We start from the raw sequence: 13,960 nt of genomic DNA on the forward strand, positions 1-13,960 counted from the left end.
GTAGAGGTGGCTCGGGCACACTACTCTCAGTTCGTAGTATATAATTGATGTATATTTCTTGAAATCTGTTCCTGCCTGATGGATGACCACTACAGGATGCCCAGTATTCTAGTGGATAACAAGCAGTTGATTTGTTCCTAAAAGTTAGAAGACTATACAGTTTTCTTAAGTGTGGCAATTCTGATCTGTCATCATACATACAGTTGAATACTACACTGGGATAAGAGGAGTTCCTAGTGTCATGAAAACCTAAACGTCTCATCTAAAAATAAATGCAATAGATTAAATCTACACATCTACTTATGTTCTATAAGCTGCATGGTTTCAGTTACAACCAGATTTTTAATGTTAGTCTTGTAATCTGAACGTTAATAGTATTGGTACATGTAATTAACATAATTCACACAATTACTAATCCTAGACTTTAATTTAAATCTATTCAATTCCATATAAGGCCAATGATCCTACTTTGTTTGGCCAATTGCAAATTTAACTGAAAGTGAAAAGGAGAGAAACATTTATTTTAACATCCTATCATGTGTTGTGTAAAAGTTTGAGCTGATTCCAATCAAAAATTGGATTTTTTATGAATTTCAAAGTTACTCAAAAATCAGGTGAAAGTCCCTGTACTATGCATGGTCTCAAGCCACAGATTACCAAACTTAAAAATGAGAAAATCCTCCATTTTTAGAATAATTCTTCCTGATGCATGTACATGTTTTATGAGAGCTGACTCTGATCAATCATCAATTTAGACTTTTTGCAAATTTTAAAAGTTGTTCAAGAATCAAGTAAAAGTCCCTGCACTATATTTTATAATTTTCAAGAAAAAGATTGAGTAGGATTCACTTTGTCTCAATTAGTAAAAAAAGTAATGGAAACAAGGACAAGTAGGATTCCAAACGACCTATGAAAATACAAAATGAAAATCTACTAACGCAAATTCTACTCTACATTGCAAGGTGATCCTTATTTTTAAAATAATAACGTTGAAAGTACAATGTAGAGTAGAATTTGCACATATATCATAATTATGACATCATCCTTCGATGTTGTCGGGCTTATATTATACTTGTACTTATATTGTGTAGAAAGTTTGAGCTGATTCCAATCACATTTAGATTTTTTACGTTTTTTAAGTTGCAAATATTGAACAAAAGTCCCGCAAGGACTTTGACCAAATTTTGCCAATTTTGAAAAAAAAATTTTAATTGGTATCATTATAATTATGATGCTTTGGACCTCACTCACCCATTCACTACTTCTGATGTTGCTGTTAAAATAAAAATTTCATTATAGTCAAACCAGTCTATTTTGGAATTTTGGGGCACCTTGGGATCCAAATGAGGTGTCCTTATTTTAGAGTCAACATAGCATTATATTGATTTTAATTTTCTACTAGATTTGCTGTACTACTGTGATTACTTACCACAATCTTACTGTTCACATTTACCCACAGATTGCTAAGGTCCTCTGAAGGATGAAAAAGAAAGGAATCCTATAATGAACATAATATGACCACATTGATGATTGCTTACAAATAGTTGTGATGCAGATGCATGTAAACTATCAATTTGTAATGAGACACAGGTCAATGGTTTTTATGGCTGGGTTTGCACAGCAATGCAAAGGGCATTGTTTTAAAAATGATACACTATAATTTGAACCCATGCAGAGCATAAAACAGGCACAAATGACGATATGGGCATTGGTTTTGTTGCATCATTTTTGTTGCCATGTAAAATAGCCTATATGGATCCACTCTTGATATACATCATAGAAGCCACAAAGTATGTAATATACAGAAACCCCATAGTGACGGGCCTTTGATGCCATATATAGCTGCAGGTATGTATAGGTGCAGGTATATATGTATGTTCACTAATTGCAGCCATCACAGTGTCCATTCCTAAGTAAGGTTGCTTGCAACATTAAAGTAACCACAAATTGCAAGCAATACAATGTTGGCAAACCTTAATTTTGAAAGACTAAAGTGTCAACTACCATGCACATCACAGTAATTTATACAATGAAATTTACAACAATATCTATGACACAGCAGGTACCAAATTTTATACTGTGACTAAATAGTTACTACAGTGTAAATTTGCAAAGTCTGATTTTGCAATGAAATTGATTTAAACATGAGTACAAAATTATGCCAGGCAATCTTCTTACATTGCAAAATAAATTCAACTCTTCTGAGGTACAATCTACACTGTTGTTATGAAAATAGAACAAGGAATAAATGGGTAGACACAACACACTTGAAATAACAGTATAGCACTGAGTTATAGGAGACTAGGAGTATGATAGCAACTTAGAGTGAAAAATGAAATTGAAAACTTGAGCTGCATGCACTTATAAGGAAGCAACAGATACCTGATCCTACAACTTCAATCTCTAGTTTATGCTAGTCCTGACATTACATTGATGCTGGAAAAGGATTTGGTTCCAGTTTAGTGCAAAGCATGCATCAAAATTCAAAAGGCCAGTCATATCAGCCATGCTAATTGACTGAGGCCTAATGTCAGTATTGTAAACCAGCCTTAACTGTTAAAGAAAACTTCACTGAATGATGCAACACAACACAATGTACATGTACACTAGGTAGTTCTGTACATGGAACCTATGTACAACATGTCAGTAATATTCATCCATAATAGATAGTTGTTTCACATATCAGTATTCACCCACAATGCAAATTACTGACGGCAAGAAGGCCTCAAGATCAAAGGAAGATCAAAGGTGGTGACACTGCCTGGCCATTTTTTGAGCACTACAAGTACTACAGACTCACAAGCAGACCAGGTAACTCTTGCTACATAGTTTTCCAGTAATACTTCATTTCCCTTGGGCTTTGATGCTGGTCCCTTAATTTAATGTTGAGAGCTTCTTGCCGTCAGTAATTTTAATTGTGGGTGGCTCTACCATAAACAATATCTCGGCTAGGGAGTCTATACTGGGCTCATCACAGTAGATATGATGCTGAGCTATAACTGTATTATGGTGAAATCTCATGTGATTTCATCTCACTACTGATACCTGAGTAGCTAGACTTTGGGTGACTTTGTCTTGGAAAAACACCTGCAGCATATTTTTTTCGAAAGGCAATTGTAAAAAGTCCTGCATAAAAATCATAAATTTTACTAAAATCTTGTGATTATTAATTATGAAGACTAGTGAACAAGGTATTACCTTGATAGGTGTCTCTGTATTGTTATAAAGCAGCAGTATCACAAGCGTAAAGATTGCTGAGGACAATATAAAGAGGGCAACCTGCTTCTTATCTGCTGACATCTCAATTCGCCCGGCTCACCGCGATAATAGCTAATGCGAACTATCCTCTCCCGCTAGTATGCTTTGAAATAAATCCAATTATGCTCATAGTTTAAGCCATAGATATACAAACATGTATATCGTGTTTGTATATCTATGCTTTACTTTACTTTACTCAAATATCAACGCGCCTGTTAAAATTGAAATACGGTAATGCAAGAATCTGAAAGTGATTTCGAGTCACTGGCAAATAGAATAGTCTAAGCCGGTCATAATATCTATGATATCATAATATCTATAATATCTATGGTGTTGTTTTTACTTGTTACCGTACCCTCATTCCATGTACATTCTTGCCACCCAACACGGCGGACAGTCACTCCTAACCCACTGAAATTATTTTAACTTTTCTTTCCATCTTAAATTCTATATTTTTCTAGATTTAGTCTAAGTGTATGCATTTTAACTTGTTTTAACCTGTTTTATTTCTAATTATGGTACTTTTTATAATAATAATAATAGTGATGATCCAAGCAAAGCAAAATTAACTACATAGTCGACTAACAGTAAAAGAATAAAGTTAGTCTAACTGCATTTTGATACTAAATTTCACAATCTAAAACCTCATTCTCTGTTGTGGATGTCTACGTACATGTAGTCCTGGACCACAAGTCTCACGACAGTGCCAATGATTAATACCAGTTGATATATAAAATATGTTTAAAGTTTTTATAGTAAATAATATTTAAAAAACAAAATAATTATTTCAAAGTGCAAACATTTCTTATTATTCCTTTGAGGGTCTCATTGAAGTATCTGCTCATACTAAATGTCGTCACAATAAAGTTTGTCAGCGGATACTTATCAGGTATCCTGTAATGCTGAACAAGAGCATCGTTTGTGGACAAATGGTACTCTCCTGTATATCCGTTCATCCATTTTTGAGTCCAGTGCGTCCAGACTGCAATAACTGCAGCAGTCTTGATGATGATCTTGTTATAGCGATGTTGGAAATGATCAAAATCATTTCTGACCGTAAATGTATAATATCTTGGTAGTTTCATTCCAGGGCACTGGGCCGTCTGGGCGATAGTGTCATTGGCATATCGTTGTTTCAGTTCAGGAAGTGCTTTTTGTCTGTCATAATAGAAAACGTTCCTGGCTACATAGGAAGATGATGCAGTAGCTTTTGTGGAATTTGCTTCAACTTCTTTAAGAAGTTCTGGAACAGTTTTTAGTTTTTGAGGGATAATAAATTCATCTATGTCGTATAATCCTAAGTATTTGACCCTATACATGTTCCTGTAGAGACACTCATTGATGACTGCAGTCTGCCCCCAGAATTTTGACTGGTGGTCTTAGACCCCAGTCCAGTACTTCAACTATTCCTCTCTTAATGTAAGGTATCATTAGTGTATAGTATGACTCGGGAATGAACCCGTTTTGAAGATATATTGTCATAAATTCCACTCCTAGTGCCAAATTGAGCTCAACCCAATGGACTAACATTTCAGGCTTAGTTAAATTATATATACTCTTGTGAAGGCAGACACCGTAAGTGTATTTCCGATCAGTTGTATTGTCCTTTATTGGGATAGTTTTGGATAGCGAGTGACAGTCTGGATCAAAGGAGATCTGATCATGTAAAGGTGGCTCGGGTACACTACTCTCAGTTCGTAGTATATAATTTTAATATATTTCTAAAGATCTGTTCCTGGCTGCTGGATGACCACCACAGGATGCCCAGTATTCTAGTGGATAACAAGCAGTTGATCTGTTCCTAAAAGTTAGAAGACTATACAGTTTTCTTAAGTGTGGCAATTCTGATCTGTCATCATACATACAGTTGAATACTACACTGGGATAAGAGGAGTTCCTAGTGTCATGAAAACCTAAACGTCTCATCTAAAAATAAAAGCAATAAAAATATACATCTACTTATTTTGTGTAGAAAGTTAAAGCTGAAAATTGGATTTCAAAAAATAGTACATCAATTGTAATCTGAACAATAATAGCATTGGTACATGTTACTAACACATTCATACAATTTACCAATCCTAATAGACTTTAATTTAAAGATCCCGACTACTCTGGCCAAATTTAACCGAAAATGAAAAGGAGAGAATTCTCCATTTTTATAATTTTTCTGATATTGAATTGGTATCATTATAATTATGATGCTTTTGGATCTCAATCACTTATTCACTACTCCTGATGTTAATAAAATAAAAATTTCACAATACAGTCAATTTTGGAATTTTGAGGTACTTGGGATCCAAATGAGGTGTCCTTATTTTAGAGAGTCAATACAGCATGTTTGATTGTAATTTTTGCTGTAATATACTGTGATTACTTACCACAATCTTATTGTTCAGATTTACCCACAGATTGCTAAGGTCTTCTGAAGGATAAAGAAGAAAGCAATCCTATAATGAACATAATATGACCACATTGAAGATTGCTTACAGATAGTTGTGATGCAGGTGCATGTAAACTGTCAATTTTTAATGAGACACAAGTCAGTGGTTTACATTTTGACCATTGCAATGAATTCAGCTCTTACTGTCTATAACTTTTATGGCTGGGTTTACACAGCAATGCAGAACACGTCATTTTAAATTGATTTACAACATGAGTACAAAATTATGCCAGGCAATCTTTTTAAATTGCAAAATAAATTCAACTGTTCTGAGGTACAATCACATTGTTGTTATGAAAATAGAACAAGGAATATAAATGGGTAGACACAACACACTTGAAACAACAGTAGCAGTTATAGGAGACTAGGAGTATAACAGCAACAAAGACTGAAAAGTGAAATTGGAAATTTGAGCTGCACTTAGTCTCTGGTTTACACTAGTCCTGACATATACATTGATGCTGGAATATGATTTGGTTCCATATTAGTGCAAAGCATGCATCAAAAGGTCACATCAGTCATGCTTTTGATTATAAATTGACTTCACTGAATGATTCAGGCAACAAACATACAATGTACGTACATGTACACTAGGCAGTTTTGTAAATGAAAATATGTCAGTTGGTAAAAAATATTATTATGGCTAATTTACACCCACACAAAACTGAATTTAATTACAACAATACCACAGAGATTTCTTTTGGGCATGTTTGTGCCTTGGTATTATCAAGAGTGGATAATTATTTAGGGTGGTATTATATGATACATAGACTCTAGTAAGAATACTGAAATGGCCCGTGGTCTTGACATTATAGACACAAATGCTCAAATGAATTGTGATAATTGGGCTTTGATCTGCAACCATCAGTAATTTTAATCGTGGGTGGTTACCGCAAATGATTCACTTATAGTGAGTACTGATCATGGGATCTCATGTCATCCATAGATTTAATACACAGGTTTGTGTATTAAATCTATGTGTCATCCCACACGGCCTCCCATAGATACTGTATCTATATTGTCATACCTGATCCTGAGTAGCTGGTCTTTTGGTGACTTTGCCTCGGAAAGACACCGGCAACATATGTCTTTGGAAAGACATCTGCATTTTTTTCTTGTAAAAAGTCCTGCATAAAAAAAATTATATGAATTTTACTAAAATCTTGTGATTATATATAGTCTATATATAACGACTAGTGAACAAGGTCTTACCATAGGTACCATCTCTGTACTGTTACAGAGCTTATAGGACAGCAGTATCAGAAGTGCAAAGACTGCTGAGAACAATATAAAGAAGGCAAGCTGCTTCTTCCCTGTTGACATCTCAGTTAGCTCCCTGCTAAAGATCTATGGCTAAAGCTATGTTTACACCCGATTTACACACGTGACCGCATAATTTTTATAATGAACATAACACTGTTGGTTGAATAGCCCATAATGTGATTCATAAATTATATTATCGACATAAATTCTTAGCTATAATTATGGCGTTTCACTAAATAGTGGCTCATGATATTAAAGTCTTTTCAGTAAGTTTGTCAAAGGATAGTCTACATGTCTGGAACGCGATAGTGATGTATGAGAGCATCCTCAGTCGAGAAATAAAACTTTTTAGTGTAGCCATCCATGTACTTCTTGACTCAGTGAGTCTGCACTCCCATTGCTGGAGTAGGCTTCACAATTACCTTATGATAATAGTTGTCAGAGGCATGACTGAAGCTTATATATGGCTCTAGTTTCAAGCATTAAATACTTTTAGGTTAAAGTTTTTATGTGAGTCTTTTAAAATTGTTGTACTAGTATATTTTAGAGTTGGACCGTGAAAACTGAATGCAATTTTATGGCGGTTTGATGGGTGCAAGGGAACAATTCAGTCTGCAATATTAATATTAAAAAAAATAATACTATAAAGTGCAAATATTTCTTATTATCCCTTTGAGGGTCTCATTGAAGTATCGACTCATGCTAAATGTCGTCACATTAAAGTTTGTCAGCGGATACTTATCAGGTATCCTGTAATGCTGAACAAGAGCATCGTCTGTGGACAAATGGTACTCTCCTGTATATCCGTTCATCCATTTTCGAGTCCAGTGCGTCCAGACTGCAATAACTGCAGCTGTCTTGATGATGATCTTGTTATAGCGATGTTGGAGATGATCAAAATCATTTCTGACAGTGAATGTATAATATCTTGGTAGTTTCATTCCAGGGCACTGGGCAATAGTGTCATTGGCATATTGTTGTTTAAGTTCAGGAAGTGCTTTTTGTCTGTCATAATAGAAAACGTTTCTGGCTACATAGGAAGATGATGCAGTAGCTTCAATGGAATTTGCTTCAACTTCTTTAAGAAGTTCTGGAATGGTTTTTAGTTTTTGAGGAATAATAAATTCATCTATGTCGTATAATCCTAAGTATTTGACCCTATACATGTTCCTGTAGAGACACTCATTAATGACTGCAGTCTGTCCCCAGAATTTAGTGTATCCAGGAATGACTGGTGGTCTTAGACCCCAGTCCAGTACTTCAACTATTCCTCTCTTAATGTAAGGTATCATTAGTTTATAGTATGACTCAGGAATGTACCCGTTTTGAAGATATATTGTCATAAATTCCACTCCTAGTGCCAAATTGAGCTCAACCCAATGGACTAACATTTCAGGCTCAGTTAGATTATATATACTCTTGTGAAGGCAGACTGCATATGTGTAATTCTTATTCGTTGTATTGTCCTTTATTGGGATAGTTTTGGATAGCGAGCGACACTCTGGATCAAAGGAGATCTGACCATGTAGAGGTGGCTCGGGTATACTACTCTCAGTTCGTAGTATATAATTGTAATATATTTCTACAGACCTGTTCCTGGCTGCTGGATGACCACCACAGGATGCCCAGTATTCTAGTGGATAACAAGCAGCTAATCCATTTGTAAAAGTTAGAAGACTATACAGTTTTCTTAAGTGTGGCAGTTCAGGTCTGTCATCATACATACAGTTGAATACTACACTGGGATAAGAGGAGTTCCTAGTGTCATGAAAACCTAAACGTCTCATCTAAAAATAAATGCAATAGATTAAATCTACACATCTACTTACCGGTATGTTCTGTAGAAAGTAGAAATAGGTTTCAATTAATTTAATGTTAGTGTAGCAATTGTAATCTGAACAATAACAGTATTGGTACATGTAATTAATATATTCACACAATTACTAATCCTAGACTTTAATTTAAATCTATTCAATTTCATATTAGGCCAAAGATCCTACTTTGGCCAAACTTAACCAAAAATAAAAAGGAGAGAAACGTCCATTTTTTGATACTTATGCTGTGTCAAAAAGTTTGAGCTGATTCTGATCAAAATTGGATCTTTTGTGAATTTTCAAAGTTACTCAAAAATCAGGTCAAAGTCCCTGTACATGTACAACCTGTACATGCCAAACTTAGATCAAATTTAGATTTTTTAAAATTGTAAATTGCTCAAAAATTTGACAAAAGTCCATGCAGGGACTTTGGCCAAATTTTGCCAATAATAAAAAAGAAACCAGTTTATTTTGGAATTATGGATACCTTAGGACCCAAATGAGGTGTCCTTATTTTAGAGTGTCGATACAGCAGATTTGATTATAATTTTCTACCATATTTGCTGTGCTATTGTGATTACTTACCAAAATCTTATCGTTCACTTTTACCCACAGATTGCTGAGGTCCTCTGAAGGATGAAAAAGAAAGGAATCCTATAATGAACATAATATAAATATAAATGATCCTGCATTAATGATAGTGTCATGCAGCAGGTGAATTAACAATGGTTTGCTGATGAATGTTTACTCAGTTGAATATCAACTGAGTTTGGGACAGAAGTAGAAGCAACTGCATAGAATTTGAAAAATGTAGCTATGTCACAAAAAGACAAAATGAGGAGAACCTGATTCTCAGGGTTTCCAATTGCTAGAGACCCAAGATTTCACAGATTTTGATAGACTTTGGCGACTAGGAAGCTGTGAAAGTTTTATCCTTATCTCCCATTCCTATAAAAGTTATTCCAGTTTTTCTTGTTCCAAACTCAACAGGGATATAGTATAATAGCCTGTTGTTTGTGCAGTTTGTATGCATCTGGGATGGGGAAATAAAAAAATAATCTTATTGCCAGTAATTGACCCCAACCCTGGTATGCATATACATCCAAAGGAGTACACATTTATGCTAAACTACTATTGGCATTTGGCATAGTAAGTATTATGTATTACTAACGTATACTATGTCCCAGTTTAGGATAAGAAGAACTGGAATAACTTCTATAGGAATGTGGGAGAGGGATAAAATTTTCACAGCCCAGTGCCACTTCAGGATCTCAGTTCTTGGGTCTCTCAGCCCTTGGGAACCCTAAGAATTGGGTTCTCCTATAAATCCAATGGCATACCAAAGTTAACTGCAACAATGATGTCTTATAATGTCATAGTTAACATAAGAACATTTTCATAGCAATAGCAGATGATAAAACAATAAGAAACGTGACAAAGACATTGGCCTTCCAATAATTCAACATTTTAAGCACAGGATACATGAAAAATAAATTTAAAAATTACCAAAATATATACAAATTTGGGAAGCAATAAGTAAATGTACATACACAAAAATTTGCTAAGTGATACAAGTACATATCTGATCTGTTTTTTGACAATACAAGTACAAGTACACAATCATGAATGCAAATGCAATAGACACCAGAGGTGTACCCAGGAATTGAAAGAGGAGGGTGCTAATGGCATGCAAAGTCCACTGCGATTTTAGCCGCACCCCTTTTACAGTGCTAAAATATTGTTTTCCACTGTTTTCAAAGATTATTCACCAATATTAAGTGGGGTCACGGTAATTTCAGGCATGCTGGCGCTTTCTATTGCCCTTTAAAGCACTGGAAAATGCTGGAATTAAAGCTGAAATGATTGTCAAGTGTGTTATATAACTTTCTTAAGACGCTTAGCAGTGATATGAGACACCAGTGCTTAAAAAATTTTCTGATCCCAGCCATGAGGGGGGGTGCTCAAGCCCCTTTTAGCCCCCCTGGGGACGCCCCTGGACACAACACACTTGAAAAAAACAGTAGCAGTTATAGGAGACTAGGAGTACGATAGCAACAAAGACTGAAAATTGAAATTGAAAACTTGAGCTGCATGCACTTATAAAGAAGCAACAGCTACCTAACCCTACAACTCTTGTTGTATTCTTGCAATTTCTGGTTTACGCTAGTTCTGATGTTATATTGATGCTGGAATAGGATTTGGTTCTATTTTAGTGCAAGGCATGCATGCATCCAAAGGTTAAATTACTCATGACATTACGCTGGCCTTGTATCATATTTGTAATTCAGTACAATAGGCAGTTTTGTAAATGAAAATATACAGTAGGGCGCTCTTTTCTCGAGGGCTACAGATTTTGAGTTCCCTTTTTTGCGAAAGTAAATTTCGCAAATTTCCCTAACACCTTTTTAGCTGACACAATTGCTCCTTGGGGTACATCACTTCACAAAGGACCAGTATAGTTTGGAAATTGCCAAAAAACATCAAGCCTATTAGCTGACATCCAATAATAGCTGAAAATGGTTCAAAAAGGCCATCCTATGATAAAAACTCCCACATTACCACATACCCCTATTATTATTCGAGGCCACAATATTTGCGTTTTCAGGAAAAATTTGCAAAATCCACAAAATTTATAAAAAGTTCCTATGGTATGGACAGCTTGCATAAACTTTACAAATAATAATAATAATAATAATAATAAAAGTTTTAATTTACACCCACACCATAGATATTAGAGTAAATGAAAGGGATTGGAAATGGAAGCGTGGGCGTAGCCCAACCTCCATTCATTTGTATTGCTGCTAGGCTGACAGAGGCTCGTTGAAATTTTTTGTCACATTTTACCCTTGATTTTCTTTCTTTTAGGAGCAATATCTCGCAAACAAGTGTTCCTATGCAAGTGAAATTAATGCATCAAGAAGCCTAATGTTTCCTCTTTATAATTCTGTTTTCTATTGTGCGGATAATTTTACCATATTAATGTAATGGCACTTTTAAAACCATAAAATGTATTTTTTGTCATTATAATCCCTTTTTTGAAAACAAGCTAAAGTAAAATGCAATATCTTTATAATCATATGAAAGAGTTTCCATTTGCATATCGAATGATACTAGTTAGGGTTAGAATCCATGAAGCATGAGTTTGTTACAACAGAAAAAGGGTGAAAAGTGAAAAAATTTTGTTGTACCTATAACTCGTTGCAAAATAGCGTTGTAGAAGTAAAAACCTTGCTGCAGGTAGTCCAACACTTTCTATATGGAACGGTAGGTATATCATAAGTAAGCGTCCTCTTGGATCTCCATAAATATCCTTCGAAGTCCTTGCAGTACAGCCTCACTAATGGAGGAGATGGGAAATCAACCAGGTATTGGGCCGGTAACCAATAGCAACATCAACCAGCCTACGCCCCCGTTTCCAATCCCTTTCATTTACTCTAATATTAATCTATGCCCACACCAACACTGAATTAAAGCTTCAATTTTAATATGGAGTCAAAATATTAAACACAGCACACTTTTTTGGGTATGTATGGCCCTACCTTGAGATTACATGTATACACTAGTTAGTAGACACTCAAATCCAATCTATGACTGGTTCGGTGTGAGTTGTCCTACCGCAGTCTGGTGGCAAGCTAGCCAGACTATCATTATTAAAGATACCTGAATAGCTGTTTTTTGGGCGAATTGGCCTTGGAAAAATACCGGCAGCATAATATGTCTTTGGAAAGGGATCTGTATCTTATTCTGTAAAGAATCCTGCATTTTAAAAATGAAAAGTATAGATTTTACTAAATCTTGTGATTATAAAGACTAGCGAACAAGCTCTTACCATAACTACCCTCTCTGTACTGTTATAAAGCATATAAGACAGCAGTATCAGAAGCGCAAAGGCTGCTGAGGACAGTATAAAGAAGGCGAGCCGCTTCTTCTCAGCTGACATCTTCGCCAGGAGGGCCGGACCTAGCCTACCTCCTCCTCCTAGCTCATCACACCCCCAATTCCAATTAACACATAGTTCTACCATGCTTGTTTTGAATTGACCAATCAGATTGCATTATATGAGGTGTCTAAATCACTTATAATACCCCGGGAAAATATTTAGAAACCTCTGGGAAATTATTTAGATACCGGGGTACTTCTGCCAAAGTTTGGGAAATTTTAGGAATAAAAATGATGACAGCAATAAAGCCAATAATAGTAAGTTATTTTTGAATTGTTATGTGTATGTTTGTGCAGTTATTAAAGCTGAAGTGTCTGTCTTCATCTAGAGATACGTTTTGTGCTTTTGGAGGATGAGGTGAATTGGTATATCGTCACTAGCTACTGCTGTTTTTGTTTGTAATAATAATATTATTGAGGAAACGTCTTCCGGCATTTTGTTGATCTGAAATGCGCTTATAAATTTGTACACCATCCGTGCTTCTGTGACCTGTTCTTTTCATGATTAATTGTTCATCAACACCAGCTTGAAATAGTCTAGCAGCAGCAGTCACGCCGCGAAGTGAGTGGTTTGTTTGTAGGAAGTGGATGGTAGGGTCTCAAAAGCGGACGGACGGACGGATGCGCACGGACCCGAAAGGGACGGACGGACGGGCCGATGCGGACCCGATAAGGACCATAAATATCTATGTAAGGACCATCATTCATGGATATTCATCTATAAAAAACTTTTACACTTGAACAATAAATTTATATACGTATTAGCTATGCTAGGATGAACAAATAAGGTCATTTTAACGAAAATGTAACTTTATCACTTGAATTCTATTTTTTATTTTTAATAGGAGTTCAGTGACACCATTATAATGATTTTGCTATATTATTTGGTGCAAGCCTATATATCTTCAATCAATATCTTCAAAGAGGAATTACCATGGTAACTTACAGTGAATAAGCAGAATATGAATGACAATTATTAAATTAAACTGTTATAAATTGTGCATGTTATATATTGATCTATTATTTTGGTATTCATTCCTATTATTATTTATAAGGTATTATGATTACAGTTATTTCTAATATTACTATTATTATTATTATCATTATTACTGATTATTCTTTTTCTTCTTTTGTTAAGCTTATTCATATGTGTACAATGTTCTTCCTATAAGTAACTTAACTAATGGCATCATGAATCCTTTCTTATATATATATATATGCATGCTTTTATTCATTTTTCAGTTGT

At 35.1% G+C, this 13,960-nt stretch overlaps 2 protein-coding genes across 4 annotated transcripts; both read right to left on the reverse strand.

The window, feature by feature from the left end:
• Positions 1-4,034: 4,034 nt before the first annotated feature.
• LOC109582918 (galactan beta-1,4-galactosyltransferase GALS3) lies at positions 4,035-12,736 on the reverse strand. Of its 3 annotated transcripts, XM_019997979.1 has the most exons (5): positions 12,605-12,736; positions 12,436-12,531; positions 9,361-9,429; positions 8,119-8,748; positions 4,035-4,568 (listed from the first exon to the last, which is right to left on the reverse strand). In XM_019997979.1, the coding sequence occupies exons 1-5, from the start codon at positions 12,713-12,715 to the stop codon at positions 4,041-4,043; spliced, it is 1,434 nt and encodes a 477-aa protein (XP_019853538.1). In that variant the 5' UTR covers positions 12,716-12,736; the 3' UTR covers positions 4,035-4,040. The 3 variants fall into 3 exon arrangements, with proteins under 3 accessions (XP_019853538.1, XP_019853540.1, XP_019853539.1); XM_019997981.1 differs by lacking the exons at positions 12,436-12,531; positions 12,605-12,736 and adding an exon at positions 9,621-11,497; XM_019997980.1 differs by lacking the exon at positions 4,035-4,568 and having other exon boundaries at positions 7,434-8,748.
• On the reverse strand, positions 4,854-6,821 carry LOC109582921 (uncharacterized). The gene is made up of 3 exons (XM_019997985.1): positions 6,726-6,821; positions 5,637-5,705; positions 4,854-5,184 (listed from the first exon to the last, which is right to left on the reverse strand). Exons 1-3 carry the CDS (start codon positions 6,804-6,806, stop codon positions 4,969-4,971), a joined length of 366 nt encoding a protein of 121 aa, XP_019853544.1. The 5' UTR covers positions 6,807-6,821; the 3' UTR covers positions 4,854-4,968.
• Positions 12,737-13,960: the final 1,224 nt, after the last annotated feature.

The sequence above is a fragment of the Amphimedon queenslandica genome, unplaced genomic scaffold (assembly GCF_000090795.2).
Source record: "Amphimedon queenslandica unplaced genomic scaffold, v1.1 AMPQUscaffold_13345, whole genome shotgun sequence".
Classification (NCBI taxonomy): domain Eukaryota; kingdom Metazoa; phylum Porifera; class Demospongiae; order Haplosclerida; family Niphatidae; genus Amphimedon; species Amphimedon queenslandica.